At 55.9% G+C, this 15,906-nt stretch overlaps 5 protein-coding genes across 5 annotated transcripts in view; 3 read left to right on the top strand and 2 right to left on the bottom strand.

Annotated features, from left to right (window-relative positions):
- Window positions 1-2,083: 2,083 nt before the first annotated feature.
- GUITHDRAFT_121325 (hypothetical protein) lies at window positions 2,084-2,360 on the top strand (the record flags this gene model as incomplete). Its single annotated transcript, XM_005819429.1, has 2 exons — window positions 2,084-2,226; window positions 2,285-2,360. The coding sequence occupies 2 exons, from the start codon at window positions 2,084-2,086 to the stop codon at window positions 2,358-2,360; spliced, it is 219 nt and encodes a 72-aa protein (XP_005819486.1).
- A 1,884-nt stretch (window positions 2,361-4,244) lies between these two features.
- GUITHDRAFT_121324 (hypothetical protein) lies at window positions 4,245-5,712 on the top strand (the record flags this gene model as incomplete). Its single annotated transcript, XM_005819428.1, has 4 exons — window positions 4,245-4,306; window positions 4,360-4,405; window positions 4,454-5,285; window positions 5,642-5,712. The coding sequence occupies 4 exons, from the start codon at window positions 4,245-4,247 to the stop codon at window positions 5,710-5,712; spliced, it is 1,011 nt and encodes a 336-aa protein (XP_005819485.1).
- A 2,219-nt stretch (window positions 5,713-7,931) lies between these two features.
- Window positions 7,932-9,899, top strand: GUITHDRAFT_82257 (hypothetical protein; the record flags this gene model as incomplete). The annotated part of the gene is made up of 3 exons (XM_005819427.1): window positions 7,932-9,212; window positions 9,335-9,559; window positions 9,807-9,899. 3 exons carry the CDS (start codon window positions 7,932-7,934, stop codon window positions 9,897-9,899), a joined length of 1,599 nt encoding a protein of 532 aa, XP_005819484.1.
- Window positions 9,900-10,014: 115 nt separating this feature from the next.
- GUITHDRAFT_121322 (hypothetical protein) lies at window positions 10,015-12,797 on the bottom strand (the record flags this gene model as incomplete). The annotated part of the gene is made up of 13 exons (XM_005819426.1): window positions 10,015-10,099; window positions 10,356-10,405; window positions 10,569-10,676; window positions 10,826-10,903; window positions 11,245-11,273; window positions 11,324-11,450; window positions 11,583-11,657; window positions 11,871-11,954; window positions 12,002-12,223; window positions 12,333-12,413; window positions 12,554-12,586; window positions 12,633-12,712; window positions 12,758-12,797. 13 exons carry the CDS (start codon window positions 12,795-12,797, stop codon window positions 10,015-10,017), a joined length of 1,092 nt encoding a protein of 363 aa, XP_005819483.1.
- A 1,398-nt stretch (window positions 12,798-14,195) lies between these two features.
- GUITHDRAFT_148581 (hypothetical protein) overlaps window positions 14,196-15,906 on the bottom strand; it is a gene marked incomplete at both ends in the record, with an annotated part of 3,596 nt that continues 1,885 nt past the window's right edge. The window contains 8 exons of the mRNA XM_005819425.1: window positions 14,196-14,381; window positions 14,530-14,649; window positions 14,885-14,933; window positions 15,011-15,045; window positions 15,087-15,145; window positions 15,185-15,235; window positions 15,283-15,370; window positions 15,730-15,752. Of these exons, the coding sequence (XP_005819482.1) occupies window positions 14,196-14,381; window positions 14,530-14,649; window positions 14,885-14,933; window positions 15,011-15,045; window positions 15,087-15,145; window positions 15,185-15,235; window positions 15,283-15,370; window positions 15,730-15,752 (611 nt within the window). The remainder of the gene's footprint in view (window positions 14,382-14,529; window positions 14,650-14,884; window positions 14,934-15,010; window positions 15,046-15,086; window positions 15,146-15,184; window positions 15,236-15,282; window positions 15,371-15,729; window positions 15,753-15,906) is intronic.

Genomic DNA, 15,906 nt, shown 5'->3' with positions numbered 1-15,906 from the left:
TTCACACTTTCAGAACGGAAAACATGAAAGTCACTCGATCAGAGAGGCAACCTTCGAAGACATAAAGGAAATGCTATTCTCCTTATTGCGATGAGCGCCGTAGCTTCCTGTACCAGAATGCTTCGTCGGTTGTATATGAAACATATTTCAAGAGACTTGCTGGTGCTTTGCCATGATTGCATTTTTTTAGGCTTCTCCCAACGCATTCCACAACAGTTTGAGTCTTGTGAAATGCTCTCAACAGCCAGTGGCATGGCGATTGTAACATGTCATTGGAGTTTCAGAGGCTGGGGAAGGAGAGATGAGGGGCCCCGGGGAGGGGGGAAGGAGACGCGCCTAGGAGGGGTTGGAAGGAAAAGCGAAGCTTGGGAAGTATTGATATGCTGATCGCGAGAGACTGGGAGATGCCAGAGGAGAGCCCCCCCCCCCCCCCCCTCTCCTCCCGCCCGCTCGCCAGCCCGCTGCTCGTCTCCGCGTATGCATGCCCAGGGGTGCCAACGAAGGATCAGGTGCACTGACGAAGGAAGGTCCTCTCTCGCATTTATTGTAGGGGGGTCATTATCATAGGTGTACTGTAACTTATTACTCATATAAATTTAGTAAGATAAAAATAACTTTAATTAAAATTAATTGTGGCATTTACAAAATCTACGAATTTTGGTTGCCCCCTGTGAAAATTGCCTTGCGCTGCTCTTCAGCCGTTAGGAGTGGTTCACTAAAGCAACCCACGATCTCACCTACCCCTACCCTCCTCCTGGACTACCCCACCCCACCTTGATGACCTCTGCAAATCGTCGTACAGCAAGGTACATCACCCTACCCCCTCTTTGTCTTCGTGGATCAGTAAATGTACCCCTACTATACCTCCCTTTCGGATCATTTTTCACCCTACCCCTGGTGATCTGTACACTTTGGTCTGGACCACCCCCAAGAGATTCTCCCTTGACCCCTCACAACTGCCGGGCCGTCGGCCGTCTAGTCACTCGCCGTCGCAGTACGCCGGTCACCGGGGCCGCACTGACTCACCGTCGCTTCCGCCCCAGGGTCCCGCCGCGAGTCCGCCCGTCGGTGTGCCACTGCCAGGCTGATTCGGCCCGGCCTCAGTGGTGCACTACTGCGGCGGTGAAACATGTATCAGTTCACCGTGGCAGTGTTTACTCGAAACGGTTCAGATTGGGGGACAGCCGGCGCCGGCGGCCCGGCCGCATCGCTGCGGCCGGCCCCGGGCCCCGGCCTGAGGGTTGGTCGTAACGGAAGAGATTGAAGAGTGTAACGGGATCCAAGAATGACAGCGGAAAGAAGTGTTTTCGAGAAACAGCCCCTCAAAATTAGTTTTAATATGAAAAACCTTCTTTTCGTGAATCAAAAGTTTTTATACATGTCTAAAACTATTATTCCCCCTGTTGACCCCTTGCGGGGTAACCCACTTCCTACCCCCAAAATAGAGGTCTCAGATAGGGGTGGTAGCAGCTGGTCTGGTGGTGTGAAGCCGGGTCTAAAAGTTTCATATTCTACTACCCCACCCCTTGCCATTGCCTCCTGACCTACCACACCACCCTACAAGAGCGATCTACTGTCGAACTATGATATGGACCCCTACCCATTTGGTGTTTCATCGAATCCTAACGTCAACTACCCCTAGTCAAAATACCCACCAGATCCCAACATGAACCCCCACCCGCTACCCAAATGACCCCCACCCCAATAACTAGCGCCCCCAACTACCCCACCCCGTTCAAATTTTCCGAAAACTCCGTCATGGCCGCTCAACAGGTGTGTAAAACAGAGGTTGAAACATGGGAGAGGAGGGAGGAGGAGTAGGAGGAACGTGTGAAAGGTTGTTATCAACCTGTATCTTGAGCAGTGAGTATGCTAGCAAATACTTGTTGTACCTGTTTGGATGTATGCGTTATGAATCTCGATTTCCCAAAGCAAGTGCAAAGGGTTTTCGGCGTGTTTGTTTTCAAGGAAGATCATGACACTTTCACGATAAGTTTTGAATGTTGATACTAAGTTTGTAATGAGACCATTGAACTGAGTGCAACCACATGCTTGGATTCGTTTCACTTTGATCTCGTTGAGAATGCTGCTCGAATATGCGCTGAAGCGTTGTTGTCAGTTTGTGCTCATGAGGAAATTCCTCCAATTCAATCAAAGCAAGATTCTTCCCATGCTCGTTCTGTTCAGCGAGCTCTCGATTCAATCGGTTTCAGCTGAGATGTACAGGTGAGACCTCGCCTGTTTGTTGGTTTTTGGGAACCAATCTCATGTGATTCTTCTCCAGGCAAGAAGCAGTCCCGTCTATGTATCATACATGCAAGCTACATGAAGACTGTGACGAAAGCAAGAATGTCACATGACATGATGGCATATTCTTCTTTGTCAAAGATCTTCATGTACCATGTTTGTTTCTTAGCAAGTGACCGCTCACTATCGGTCACTTAGATTTTGAATTTTGTATATTATGTAAGAATTCAGTGCATACTTGAGTTGAAAGGCGACCAGTCACTCAAGCTTTCATGTCTCATGCTACTCTATGCTCTTCTACCGCCTACCGCAGACTCTCAGGCTGTATCGGGCGACCCGCTGCACAAAGCCTGACTCTGCCAGTGAGAACTTCAGTTCGGAACTTCGGGATGATCCCGGGCCGAGCCTCAGTACGGTCCGATCCGGGCGGCCCGGCGGAGGGCCCCGGGCGGCACTGCGGCATCCGATCTGAAGGCTGAGTCACTGAGTCAGTACTATACGGCGGGCCCCGGCGTGGCCGTCGGGATCGGACCGTGCCACGGTGACGGTGACCGGGCCCCGGTGATCGGACCCCGTGCCGGGCCGGGATCGGATCAGGATCGGACCGGCGCGCCGCCGAGTCGGCCCCGGACGGGACGGTACGGTAGTCACCGTACGGTCGTGGCACAGGGCGCGGCGGCGCGGGCCCGGGCGGGCCGGGCCGGGGCCCGGCGGCCGCAGCCTGTGGGCCGGGGCACGTGACTCACAGCGGCGGCAAGGGTCCGATCACCGGGGTGACTCACTGCCGTGTACGGTCGGGCCCCGGCGCGGCAGTCACTGACTCAGTGGCAGTAGCAGCGGTCCTGCAGCGGCCGGCGTCAAAGTTTGAGCGGGGACGAGGGACCGCATGCCTACGGCCCGGAGAGGTGGAGGGAACAAGCCATCATCAGTGAGGGCATCTGAATTAGACTAACTTGGAAGGGCTTTATAGATTAATAAAGGGCTTATAGACTAATAAAGGCCTTTATCGTAAGCCTCAGTCGCTGACTCAAGTCAACAACCGCCAACTACCCTCTACCCCCACACTTTACGACTTTTCCATCCTCTACCCCTACTCGCTACCAAGGACTACCCAGGCTTCTTACATGGAGAAACATCCTACCCCACCTCCCTCTTTTCCTCCTACGAATTAGACGCATACAACCCCCACCCCTCTTATCCCTAGGATCTTAGGCTATGAACCCCCTCCAACAGCTACCCCACCCCTTCATGCTAAGTTTCAAAACCCAAGTCCTGCTGACTCGGACGTCGTAGTATAATGCAGGGCCACAAACTTCAGGGTATGGCAGCGGGGAATGGAGGAGCAGGAGCAGGAGCAGGAGCAGGAGCAGGAGCAGGAGCAATACTTCAATCTGCACAAGCGAACGAGAAAGAAAAGACTCTTGAGCTTAGCGTCAGCATGTATTACGCAGCAATGATCAAGTAGCGATGCAGAGAACTTTTCACGTTTTTCGTACCGAGAAAATTTCGATGAATTATTCAGGCGTCGTGGCAAAGGCATTGAAAGAGATCTCCATGTAGAAAAACGATGTAGAGAAGCAAAAAGATTCGAAATTATGAGCAAAGCTGCTGTGGAAAGGGAGAGATCTGTAATGAAGAGATGTAGAAATGAGAGCTGCAAGCAAGGACAAAATAGATGAGCTTGACGCAGCCATCAATTGAAAACTATGAGTTGTAGCACGATTGGTGATAGACGATTCCGGGCCTCTTGGCGAAAGAATATACAGAATTGAAGCAAAAGTCTAGAAATAAAAATGGATGGAACATACAGCAAGAACTGAGGCAGAAATAGAATAGCAAACCAGTATTGAAAGTTGGAAGGATACAAATGAACATCTTGTGATTTAGCACAAGGCCAGGCAGCGAGAGCAATTGTAGGTCAATTTGAGTCTACAACGATTCAACTCTAATAGCATGCTTGTATAGCCAGTCACACTGCACCCTGAACTAGAAGCTCGATGGAAGGCTACGAAGATCTGATAGATTTCGAGAATGACCCGACGATGCCAATCTGTGCTCGGTACACGTTTTGATCCATCATCGCAATCTTGGTCTGACAAGGTTCTATTGAAGGCGTGAGATGCGTGAAAGGGTTGCATATCAGCTCAAGCTTGACGCTGTACTATCACTCACCACATCTGGATGCTGTACTAAGACCATGCTTCAGGTGCGAAGAGCGATGCCTGCTGAGTTGGTCGACAAATCACGAATATTTTACTCTGAAGGAGCGGACTACATGGACAAGAGGAGAGCAGTAGATTCTAGAGAACATCTGATGGAAGGGAATGCAGATGCCTTGACAGAAGAAGAGATCGAAAGAGTGTTGGAGGATGTTGAACAAGACTCGGAGCTAACCATCATCCGCAGTGCTCGTCTAGAAGAGTTGATGGAGCTCTCGAAGCTCAACGTGAACCGGGGGCAGGAGCAAGTGAATTCAGGTCAAGGAGAGGTGCAAGCATCCGACCCCGCGAGAGTGCTCGAGCTGATCACGAGCGGAGCTCGCGTTGTGATCCTCGTGACACGCGAAGAAGCAGATCTAAGTCCATCGCAAGGAGAAGTTTCGACTGGCATCTTGAAGAACATGAAAGCTCTTGCAAAAGAATTCCTTGGGACTTCTTTCCTGTTTTGCGTACTTCACTCTAAATTCGGGGACGACCTTAGATCTCGTCTACAGATATCACAGCTCCCCGCGCTCATCTGCTGTCGCGAGGGTGTGATAGTATCTCGTGTCATGGGCACTGCACTGAGACAATTCGTTCTGATGGAGACATTGGGCTCCGTGATCTTTCAAGCTTGGCTAAATCAAGCTTGTATCCTTTGTAAGAGCAACAAGGAGTGTCCGCTGGTTGGCGAGGCAGAGCACAAGAGATGTTCGAGGAGTTGTGCCAGCGAGGACAGCAACGATCAAAGTGACTCTGACTTGGACGGGGTCAACGACAGCGACACTTCAGATGAAACAAACTTGAAGGCAAGTTTCACCAAGAACGGCATAGCGCTCGGTCCCAAAACATTCGTTAGGTGAAACTTCATTGTCGCGATTGGATCAGATGTAAATATTCATATTGGCAGGGCACAAACAGACAAAACAGCAGCTGAGAAGGTAGTCTATTGACCGTAGCTGTCAACCTTGTTTGAGTACTGGACCCCTACTTACTTGTTCTCGGTAAGGCACTTGGTCCTCATGTCTGTCGAGATCCAAACTGCTGCCAAAGAGGATTTTTCCATCAGCACTTGATAGGTGAGCCAGAGCTTGATCTGACTTGACCTATCCGTTGCTCGGCCGCTCAGCCTGTGACCGTCTGAGTCTCCTGAAGCAGCCGTGGCAAGGGCGTTGAGTCACTGGTGCTGTTGGCAGGCGGCGTGCGAAGCAAGGCTGAGGCTCCCAAGGACGAGGCGTTTCAGTTGGATCTGCATGATACCCACTGAGAGACCCGCCGGCAACCGCTTGGTGGTAAGGCGCTGAGCCTATCGCAGCCACTGGCATGGCTCAGCATGAGTCGCCGCCGGCTGCCTGACTGAGAAATGCTGGTGCCGAGTGGACAACGAAGGAGAGAGAGAACCAACTGGACCTCATCTTGCCGACACAGACGTCGAGAAGGATGCATGGTCCTGAGGAAGTGACAGGGAGAGAGTAGAGGGGACCTGCCAGGAATTTCAGGCAACACTGATTGAAGGCGAATCGTTGAACGTCGGACATGGGGAGGAATGGATCATCCTGTACCTCAAGGTTTTATTTTCCCTGAGAAGACGCCGAGCAAAAGTATGTCACGGTGGCAGAAATGGCACCTAGGGCAAGAGGTGAAGATTGATGGAGAATGGAAGCACGTTGGTCCACTCAAATGTTTGGAAGGAACAGATCTAGTGTGTTCCAACATGAAGAATCTCTGCAAAACAAAAGCAGTCATGTCATGCAGTCATGTTGGCCATCGGAGCGTCTAGCTTGAAGGCTTGGAGCTCTCAGCCTCTGTAGAGATTCAAGTTCGAGCCTGCTGCCAGGGTATGAGAGTCAAACTCCCCGGGCTCCCGCGCTGACTGAGCAGATTCATTGTCCTTCCTCTACGAGCGGCGCTGCCGCCGCGGCTCGGCATAATCAGGCGAGTCACATAGAAAGCGCACTGCGGCAACCGTGGCGCCGCATCCGATCCTGCAAGCCTGAGAGTCCGAGGGCGCCATGAGTGCTGGCGATAATGGGAGGGGGCGGAGTGCTGGCAGTATCGGACCGTCCAGTGCCAGTGGGCCAGTGTCGGATCCGATCATCATGCTGTAAACGACCGGGCCGGGCGCGGCCCCCGGGCAACCGTGACTGACGGTCGGACTCGGAGCCCCGCCGGCAGCGCGAGGGTGACATGATGGCAGTCGGGCCCGCAGCGGTGGCTCTGAGGCTCTCGGCGGATTCATCATCTGAGGCCCGGCCGGGCACCTGGTGGACAGAGGCCTGCGCCGGGCAGTGCGCCGGGCCTGTCAGGTAGTTTTGAGCGGGGACGAGGGGCGATGCTCATATAAAGGGTATGGGACGCGGCGTCGTGAAGAGGAAGGAGGAGAGGACGAGGACGAGGACGAGGACGAGGACGAGGACGATGACGACGATGCTGGCATTCTTCAGCGCTCTGTCGTGTGTGGAAGCATTCAGCTTGTTGCCCACATGCGGACCGTCTGTCGCCATGCGATATTCTGCGTTTTCCTCGCTCCGCCATGGTGCGATCTTGAGCAGCAGAGCGAGTCTGAGGAGAAAGGGAAGGCTGCAGGTAGTCTGCGAACAGAAGCAGAGCGAGGGTGATGAGGAGGTGGACAAGGAGGAGGAAAGGAGGAGGAAGCTTGAACGAGCTCAGCAGATTATCAGCAAGGTGCGATCGGAGCCTCAAGTGGAGAGGACGAGTGGGATAGGAGGAGCCTGGTCCTCCCCCGAGGAGGTGGAGAGTCACAAGCCCAAGGTCAGCACCTGGGGTGTCTACGAGCGACCTGCCGACATCTCCAAGGCGTACGGGGGAGGAAGAAAGATAGGGCTCGGAGGGTACACGCAGTCGGAGGAGGAAAGGGAGGAATCCACAGCCAAGACGATGAAGAAGCTGATGGAGTACAGGAAGTCGGTCGGAGTGGACAGGAAGCTGGAAGAAGAGCACATGGAGGAGATCAAGCAAGCGCTGGCCCTCTACGACAAGCACATGTCGTCCGGCGCTGTGTCGAGAGCGGTCAAGGCTCTCGAGGACGTGACCAAGTGGACGAGCTTCAAGACGACGGTGGGAGGGCAGGTGTACCTCAACCTGGCGCTCGCGTACGAGCAGATGGGAGAGCGACCCAAGGCGAAGAGCACGTACACGAAGCTGGTGGGGAACGGGGACCCCAACGTGTCGTCCAAGGCCAAGGAGCTGCTGTATGGGTTCGAGGCCATGGAGTTCTTACGGGTGAACGCGACGGTGAGGCAGGAGGAGAGGAAGGTGATGAACTTCAAGCTGCCGGAGGTGTGGGAGTACACCAACAAGCGGTACGACACGAGCTTCTTCGAGAAGAGGAAGGAGACGAAGAAGCAGCAGGCGGCTGGGGCGAGAGGCAGTGGCATCTTCGGCAGCAAGACGTCGGTGACAGGAGGAGAGGAGGTGGACCTGTCGCAGGCTGAAAGCAGGAGGAAGGAGGAGGGGGAGGAGGATATGGATGTCATCATCGTGGGGAGCGGGGTAGCAGGCCTGTCCTGTGCTGCCGTGCTGTCCAAGTATGGGTACAAGGTCAGGGTGCTGGAGAGCCATGCTCATGCGGGGGGAGCGGCGCACTCGTTCGAGATGAAGGGCAAGAGCGGGACGTACAAGTTCGACTCGGGCCCGAGCCTCTACAGCGGCCTGTCCGTCGACGAGAAGACGATGAAGTCGCAACAGCGCTGCGTCAACCCCCTGAAGCAGGTGCTGGACCTGGTGGGGGAGCAGGTGGACTGTGTGCGGTACGACACGTGGGGGGTCTGCCTGCCTGAGGGAGACTTCCCTGCTACTGTAGGGGCCGAGCCGTTCGCGGAGGACCTGCGCCGGCTGTTCCCCGGGGAGGAGGGGGAGGCTGCGGTGGCGGAGTGGCGGAAGCTGCAGGAGCACATGGCTCCCCTCGCCGCTGCCTCCGTCGCTGTCCCTCCCGCTGCCATCCGGTTCGATGTCGGGCTGGTGGCGACGCTACTTCGCTTCCTGCCCTCCCTGCTGAACCCGCGAGCTGTGTCGCTGCTGGGCCCGTACTCCAAGGTTCTGGACGAGGTGAAGGTGCAGAACAAGTTCATCCGCAACTGGCTGGACATGCTCTGCTTCCTCCTCTCCGGGCTGCCGGCGGACGGGACCATCGCGGCGGAGGTAGCGTTCATGTTCGCGGAGTGGTACCGTCCTGGAGTGCAGCTGGACTATCCGGTGGGAGGGAGCGAGGGGATCATCCAGGCGCTGGTGCGGGGGATCGAGAAGCACGGGGGGGAGGTGAAGCTGAACTCGCACGTGGAGGAGATCGTGGTGGAGGAGGGAGCGGCGCGGGGGGTGAGGCTGCGGGGGGGGAAGACGATGCGCGCGAAGAAGGCAGTGATCAGCAACGCGTCGCTCAAGTCCACCCTGCGCCTCCTCCCCCAGGGCTCTGTGCCCGAGGAGTGGAGGAGAGAGCAGGAGGGAACCAAGGAGTGCCCGTCGTTCATGCACCTGCACCTGGGCTTCGACGCCAAGGGGCTGGAGGAGGCGATGGGGGGGAAGGAGCTGTGCTGCCACTACATGGTTGTCAACGACTGGGAACGGGGGGTGGACGCGGAGCAGAACCTGGTCCTCATCTCCATCCCCTCGGTGCTGGACCCCTCCCTTGCCCCCGAGGGGACCCACTGCCTGCACGCCTACACCCCTGCCACTGAGCCCTACGACCTGTGGAAGGGCCTCAAGAGAGACTCCCCGGAGTACCTCAAGCTCAAGGAGGAGCGATCCCAGGTAGCCCTCCTCCCTCCCTCCTCCCTCCTCTTCCCTCCTCCCTTCTCCGCGCGTCACACTCTCCGTCTTTATCCCTCCCCTCTCCTCCCGCCCCCATCACAGCATGACGCGTCTCCTCGCAGGTGCTCTGGAAGGCCATCGAGCGAGTAATCCCAGACATCAGGAGCAGGGCAGAGCTGGTCAAGGTCGGTACTCCCCTCACCCACGAGAGGTTCCTCCGCAGGTACCGCGGCAGCTACGGGCCCGCGCTCAAGGCAGGACAAGATCTCTTCCCCGGCCCCCGCACGCCAGTCTCCCGCCTCCTCCTCTGTGGGGACTCAGTCTTCCCTGGCATCGGCATGCCTGCGGTGAGGGGAGGGGAAGGAGGGAGGTAGGGGGAGCAGGAAGAGTAGCGGAGGAGCAGCAGGTTGAGCAGGAGGAGGGGAGAGAGGAAGAAGAGAAGAAGAGTGGGGCAGCAGCAGCAGCAGCAGCAGCAGCAGCAGCAGCAGCAGCAGCAGCAGCAGCAGCAGCAGCAGCAGCAGCAGCAGCAGCAGCAGCAGCAGCAGCAGCAGCAGCAGCAGCAGCAGCAGCAGTCGTTGCTGACGACATGAGCAGGTGGCTGCCAGTGGGATGATCGCAGCAAATTCTCTCGGGCTGGAGACACTTGGGAAGCACCAGAAGCTGCTGGACGAGCTCGTGCTGGAGTGAGAGGAGAGGAGAGGAGAGGCGTCGGAGAGAACAGCACAGAGAGAGGAGGAGAGGAGCAGGAGGAGCAGGTAGGAACATGTGATGTGTATTTCACAAGTACAAAGTTCTCCTCATCTCACGACTTGTCCCACGGGGAATTGGAGGAGAAGAGTCCCGCAAGGAACGTCGACTGCCCCTGCGTCAACTTCTTGCTTGTCGACCTGCCGTATCGTCACGCCAGCACGCCCAGCACAGCAACTCGCCTGTCATGCAGCTTTGATGAGGATGAATGTGAAGAGGAGGACAAGGATGAGGAGGAGGAAGTAGTTGAAGCAGACGAGGAGGATGCAGAGGATGGTGAGGAGGAGGAGCTTGAAGTCGAATCATCGTGGGAGCCTTGCTGGCTGTCCAGCAGCTGTCTCAGTCTGTGCAAGATGCTGTCAGGATGAGGAGGGAGAGGAGGAGCAGAGGACTCACTTTGCGAGCTCCTGCATCTTCTCCTTGTACGACTTTCTGTCCGCCTCCGCCTGCACATGGTTGAGATCAAGACGGAGAGGAGCAGGAGGAGGAGGAGGAGCAGCTGACCGAGAAGGACAATGGAGGAGGAGGAGGTGGTGGTGGTGAGGGAGGGAGGGAGGGAGGAGGCAGGGAGGGAGGAGAAGGACGGGGAGGAGGAGGAGGAGGTTTCACCTTCTCGTGGAGCTCTTCCGGGTGGATCATCAACTTCTTGACGCGTTTGACTGTCTTGTCAGCTTCTTCCTCGTACTTCTTCGACTCCTTCGTCAGCCTCTTCACCTCCTGCTCATCGTCGCTCAGCTTTTTTCTCCTCCCCCCCCTGCTCCTCCCTTCCCTCTCCCTGCTGCTTTTGTTGTGCTCTCCCCCTCTCCTTCCCTTCCCCTCCTCTCCTTCCCTTCCCCTCGCTTCTCATCCCCCTTCCCCTCGTTCACCGCTTCCAGCGCTGACGCCTGCTTTTCCTTCTTCACGCTCTGTCCAGCAAGCTGGGAGAAACTCTCCTTTCCATCCAACTGGGTGGGAATAAGAGGAGGAGGCGGGAGGAAGGAGAGTGGAGGGAGGAAGCGAGCAAAGGCACAAGGGAGGGAAAGCGAAAGGAGAAGGAGAGTGAATCAAGATTTGCCTGCATGTCCGCAGCCCTCTTCTCAAGCTCCACCAGCACGCTGAGATTGAAAGTCAGACGGTCATGCAGATCGGCAACCGTGGAACGCGAGCACTGAAGGGGAGACTGGAGAGGAGAAGGGAGGAGAGGGAGAGGAGAGGAGGGGAGCAGAAGAGGAGACGTAGGGGAAGGAAGAGGAGAGACGAGAAGGGGAGGTGGGATTAGAATCCATCGAATGCGGATGACAACGACCTTCGGACTTGACGCGCGTCTTGCTTTGCCTGGCAACTCAAGTCAGCCGTCAGGCATGCAGCAACTTTTCGGCTCTCACATGCTTCGAGACCTTGACGAGAGCTCCGAGTTTCGTTCGCAGCCTGCGTGTTTTCCATCACCGACATGCGCATAGCGGCTAAGAAATCAAACTTTGTGTCTCCTGGATGTTTCGAAATCTTGATAGCCTGTGACAAGAGGAGCAGAACGTCACGGGAACCCGAGAGGAGGAGGAAGGAGGCGCAACAAGAGGCAGGATGGGGAAAGCGACACGCGAATCCAGTGAGAGACAAGAGGCAGGAAGACTCGAAACTTGTTACCAGGTTCGCAACTTTCAGTTCAGCTTGTCGGTACTTTCTCTGGTCTGCCGCGTATTTCTTTGTTGCAGTCTCCATCTGTTCAAACTTTCAGTCATCCATTCAGAGCTTACGATCTCCCAAAAACCTCTCCTACCACCTACTCTTCTTTCATTACCACCACCACCACCACCTCCTCCTCCACGGCAAACAACCACATCCACAGTCGAAGCAGCAGCTGCTGCCACTACTTCCTCCTCCTCCTCCTCCTCCTCCTCCTCCTCCTCCTCCCTCCCTCCCCCCCTCCCTCACCGGTTTTTCTGTGTCAACAAACTTTGTTTTCGCTTCTTCGCTCTCCTTCTTCAGCTTCGCCGCGTTCGCTCTCATCTCGTTCGCCTGCATCGCCGCACATTTCAGCGGCGACAAGGCACAGGTCACGTGACCTGCTGCTGCTCCCTCGCGACCTCGGCCCTCACTTTGCCCGCCTTCTTCTCCTCCTCCTTGGCTTTCAGCAAAATTTTCTGGGCGGACTTGTCATCCGAGGTGCTGGGAGGAGAGAAGTGGAGGGACAAGCAGGAGGACGCAGAAGAAGCGAGGAAGAGAAGGATCACCTTGATACCGGACTCAGCAGATGTCACTTCCTTGTCCAACTTGTTCGCCTTTGCCTGGATGCTCCATCAACCTTGACATCCCTCTGATTGAACCACACAAGCATAGACAGGCAACGAGTTGGGAGAGGATAGTCGAGGAGCTAAGCTAACAAGTTTCAACAACCTGTTCCTCATGAATCTCCTTCTGCAACTGTCGTACTCGTCGCTTGTCTTGCTCGACTTGTTCGTCGCTGAGCTCAACCTTCTGTCGAAAAGAACATCAAGACTCATAACGGGAACAAGTGTGAGAGCAAGGGAGACGAGGGGAGGAGGGGAGGAGAGAGAGAAAGAGGGGGGTTGGGATGGGGGAGGATAAAAGCAAACGAAGAAGACATGAACACAAACCTTGGAGGACGAGTGATCAGCCTGGGAAGAGCCCTGTACAAGCATCAGCCAACAGCTGGGGTCCAGCTAGCTCCTTCACCTTCTCTGTCAGCGACTTGGCATCCTGAGAGACGTGAGCACTGAGCGCTATGATGGCGACCAGAAGCACCGCCCCCGTCCCTGCAGCCACAAGCGTTCGCCATGCTCGACGACACATCTTCCTACCCTCCTCCTGCAGAATGACAATCAACCTCGTGAGTCTCATGGTTGGTTGCAATCTCGAGCATGATCAGCAAGAATCTGCAAAACAGCATGCTGCTGTTGACATGGTCCTTCCTCGTCTCTCTATCTCCTTGGCTACCATCGTCCTCCCTTTCATGTATTAATCTTCATCTTTTATCCTTGTGACTTTATCTTCCTTCCTTCCAACCTCTAGCCCTTCCATGCCACTCTCTTCCTCATTCGTGCTTCTTGCTCCATAATCGTTGCTCCTTCCTGCCTGCCATCCTTCGCCTCCGTCGCGTCCTTTGTCCCTTACCTGCTCATCCGCCATGACGACGGAAATAGCGGCGACAAAACTCATCACCCTCATCCCTTAAAAATGCCTCGTCAAAACCGGACTGTGACCCTCATCCCCATACTGACACACCCCGTGACGGTGGTGGGCAGGGTGGTGGGCAGCTGGGTGGGCAGGTGAGGTGGGTGGTGGCGCCGGGCCCGGGGCGGCCCGCGGCGCGCGGCCGTCGGGGGCCGCCACTGGCAGGGCCGGGCAGTCCGCCGGCCCGTCCAGTGACCGACTCCTGCTCCCGGACGGTCACCCGGGCCGAGGCTCCAGCCCCTGATCCGACCAGGCCGCCGGGCCGTCCGACGATTTCCGAGTAAAGGCGGCGGCGACCGTTCCGACGCCGGGACGGTGAGTTCCGAACACGGAACTCGGGCCGTTCCGACAACGGTTCGTCACTCCGCGGCCCCACGGTTCCACGCCTGGTCCAGTGGGTAGTTTACTCAAAATTAAGCGAAGTTACAGGCTGAAAAAATCAGTACGAGGATAATCAGGAGAGACGACCGGGAGGCTTGACCGTCGGACCCTGATCATGAGTCCGGGGGGCCCGGACACTGTCGCACAGGCCACACGGCGAGAAGAGGTGCCAGGTCGGGGCATTCCAGACGGTACCGCCGGTTTGACACACTGCCAGGCTGTGACGTGACACGGGAGTTGGCGGCCGGCAACCGTCACAGTACGGTAGTGGGCGTAGCACTTGAACTCGGAACGTGACTTCCCGTCGGTGCGACTCCAGGCCCGGCTCCGGGATCACCGATCGGGTGACAGGCCGGAACTTCCGGCGGCTCAGGGGCTGCCCGGACTCTGACTCGCCACAGTGCGGCAGCCGGGCAGGCCGGGCTAAGTACAGCGGCGGCACTGACTCAGGAACTGAAGGGTGAGTGTACTATGACAGTAGAGAAAGAAACACTATTATGAAGCACGCCGAGAGGAGAGGAGAGAAGGGGAAGGAAGAGAAGAGGAGAGAAGAGAAGAGAAGAGGAGAGGAGAGGAGAGGACAGGGGAGAGGAGGGCGGGGGAGGGGGGTGGGGAAGAGAAGGGCCGAGGAAAAAGAAGAAAAGACCAACTATGGGGAGCAGCAGTGCCGAAGGACGGATGAGATTAGAGGAAGAACTTTGCTTGCTGGAGCTCAGCGATGATGGTATCAGTCTCGTTCTCCTTCGTCTTGTCGTCTCCTCGTTCCTGCAGAACTCGAACCTGAGTCAATCGAGTCAGAGGAGTTGAGCCCAGGATGCGGCGCCATACCCAGCTGTTGGCCTGTAGCTCTTGAGCGAGAGCAGGATGAAGCTAGAGGAGAAAGAGGAGGAGGAGGAGGTTCAGACACCAAATGACCAGGGCGACATCGAGCGGTGTACCGCAAGACGGTGGAGGGTACGGAGGGTGAAGAAGGCTGTGCGTCGAGTCGTCTCCTCCCTCTGCATCACCTGCCACACACCTCACTGACTCGCTCCAGGAGCAGAGGATACTTGCCCTGCATAGGAGGGGCCAACCTCCCGCTGCTAGGAACGTCTCCTGATTCATCCGATTCCTCTGGCGCAGAGCCGTCAAAAGCTTGCTGCCACCCCCCCCACTTTCGTCTTGACCCTCCTCCTCCACAGGCTCTCTTCCTCCCCTCCACTTCTCCTGCTTCGCCACGTCTTTTCGCTCCTCCTCGCTTCTCTCTCCTCTCCTCCTCCTTTCGACACTCACGCAGATGTAGTAAACAGCGAGGACGAGTTCGTCAACGTCGAAGATGACCCCGAACAGCTCCTGCTCCTCTTCACCCTCTCTACTCCTCCTCTCTTCCTCACCTTTCCCTCCAGAGTGTGCCGCAAGGCCTCGCACAGTCGGTCCAGCGCCCTGCTGGGAGTCACGGCAGGGAGGAGGAGAGGAGGAGAGGAGGAGAGGAGGAGAGGAGGAGAGGAGGAGAGACTCACGCGCGGCAGGAGACGATCAGCGGATGGTCCTGCACCTGCACAGGGTGAGCAGGAGGCTGCCAGGAGCAGGACGGACTTGATCACTGTCCTGGTGCTGCCCGTAGAGATAGGCTGCAGCCTTGGAGGCCGAGAGACCTGAAGATGGTGAGGAGGGAGCGAGGGGAGCGGCAGCACCTGCTCGTCCTGGTTGATCGATGAGCGAAGCCAGCACGCCTGCCACCACGTCTGCCAGCAGCGTCAGAGGCTCAAGCAACAAGTCGAGCAGGCAGCACCCGTCCTAAGCGCCACCATGACCCCACTGTCCTCCTTCCCAGCATAGAGCGCGAGGTTGGAAAGGATACCAGCAGCAACAGCACAGATCTAACAGCAAGGTCAGCGTCAAGATCCTCCTCCTCCTCCTCCTCCTCCTCCTCCTCCTCCACTAATAAATATTTCAAGTAATAAATATTTTTCAAACTTCAAAATTAATTCGGAATAAAGTCTTAGCAATAAACAATATATGAGCGCAAAAAAATTTGAATACGATAAAATAAAGAGCGTAAAGTAAATGACACCAAATTTATAGTGTTCTGGAGAAATTCCCTTACTCCACTCTTCTAGGCCCTCCAACTTTTATTCCACGTGCCTCCAAGATCCTTGGATCATCCACACGAAAAAAAAGATGTGCTAACAAGACTCTAACGACTTTCGCACCAACGACGTGCTTACAAGAGACTCACTCTTTGGCACTTATCAATACGTGCTTACACGACACTCACTCTTTCGCACTCAACAAAAACCTCACAACAAGAAATTGCTCTCTAAGAGCTTTACAAAACCCCTCTCATGATATCTAATGAAACAAGTGATAAGCCAGAGTGAGAATTTCGAAATTTCGTAATAAATAAATGATTCTT

Source organism: Guillardia theta (assembly GCF_000315625.1).
Source record: "Guillardia theta CCMP2712 unplaced genomic scaffold GUITHscaffold_224, whole genome shotgun sequence".
Lineage (NCBI taxonomy): Eukaryota > Cryptophyceae > Pyrenomonadales > Geminigeraceae > Guillardia > Guillardia theta.
Note: the sequence above shows the minus strand (reverse complement) of the source record. Positions and strands in the feature narration are given on the sequence as shown.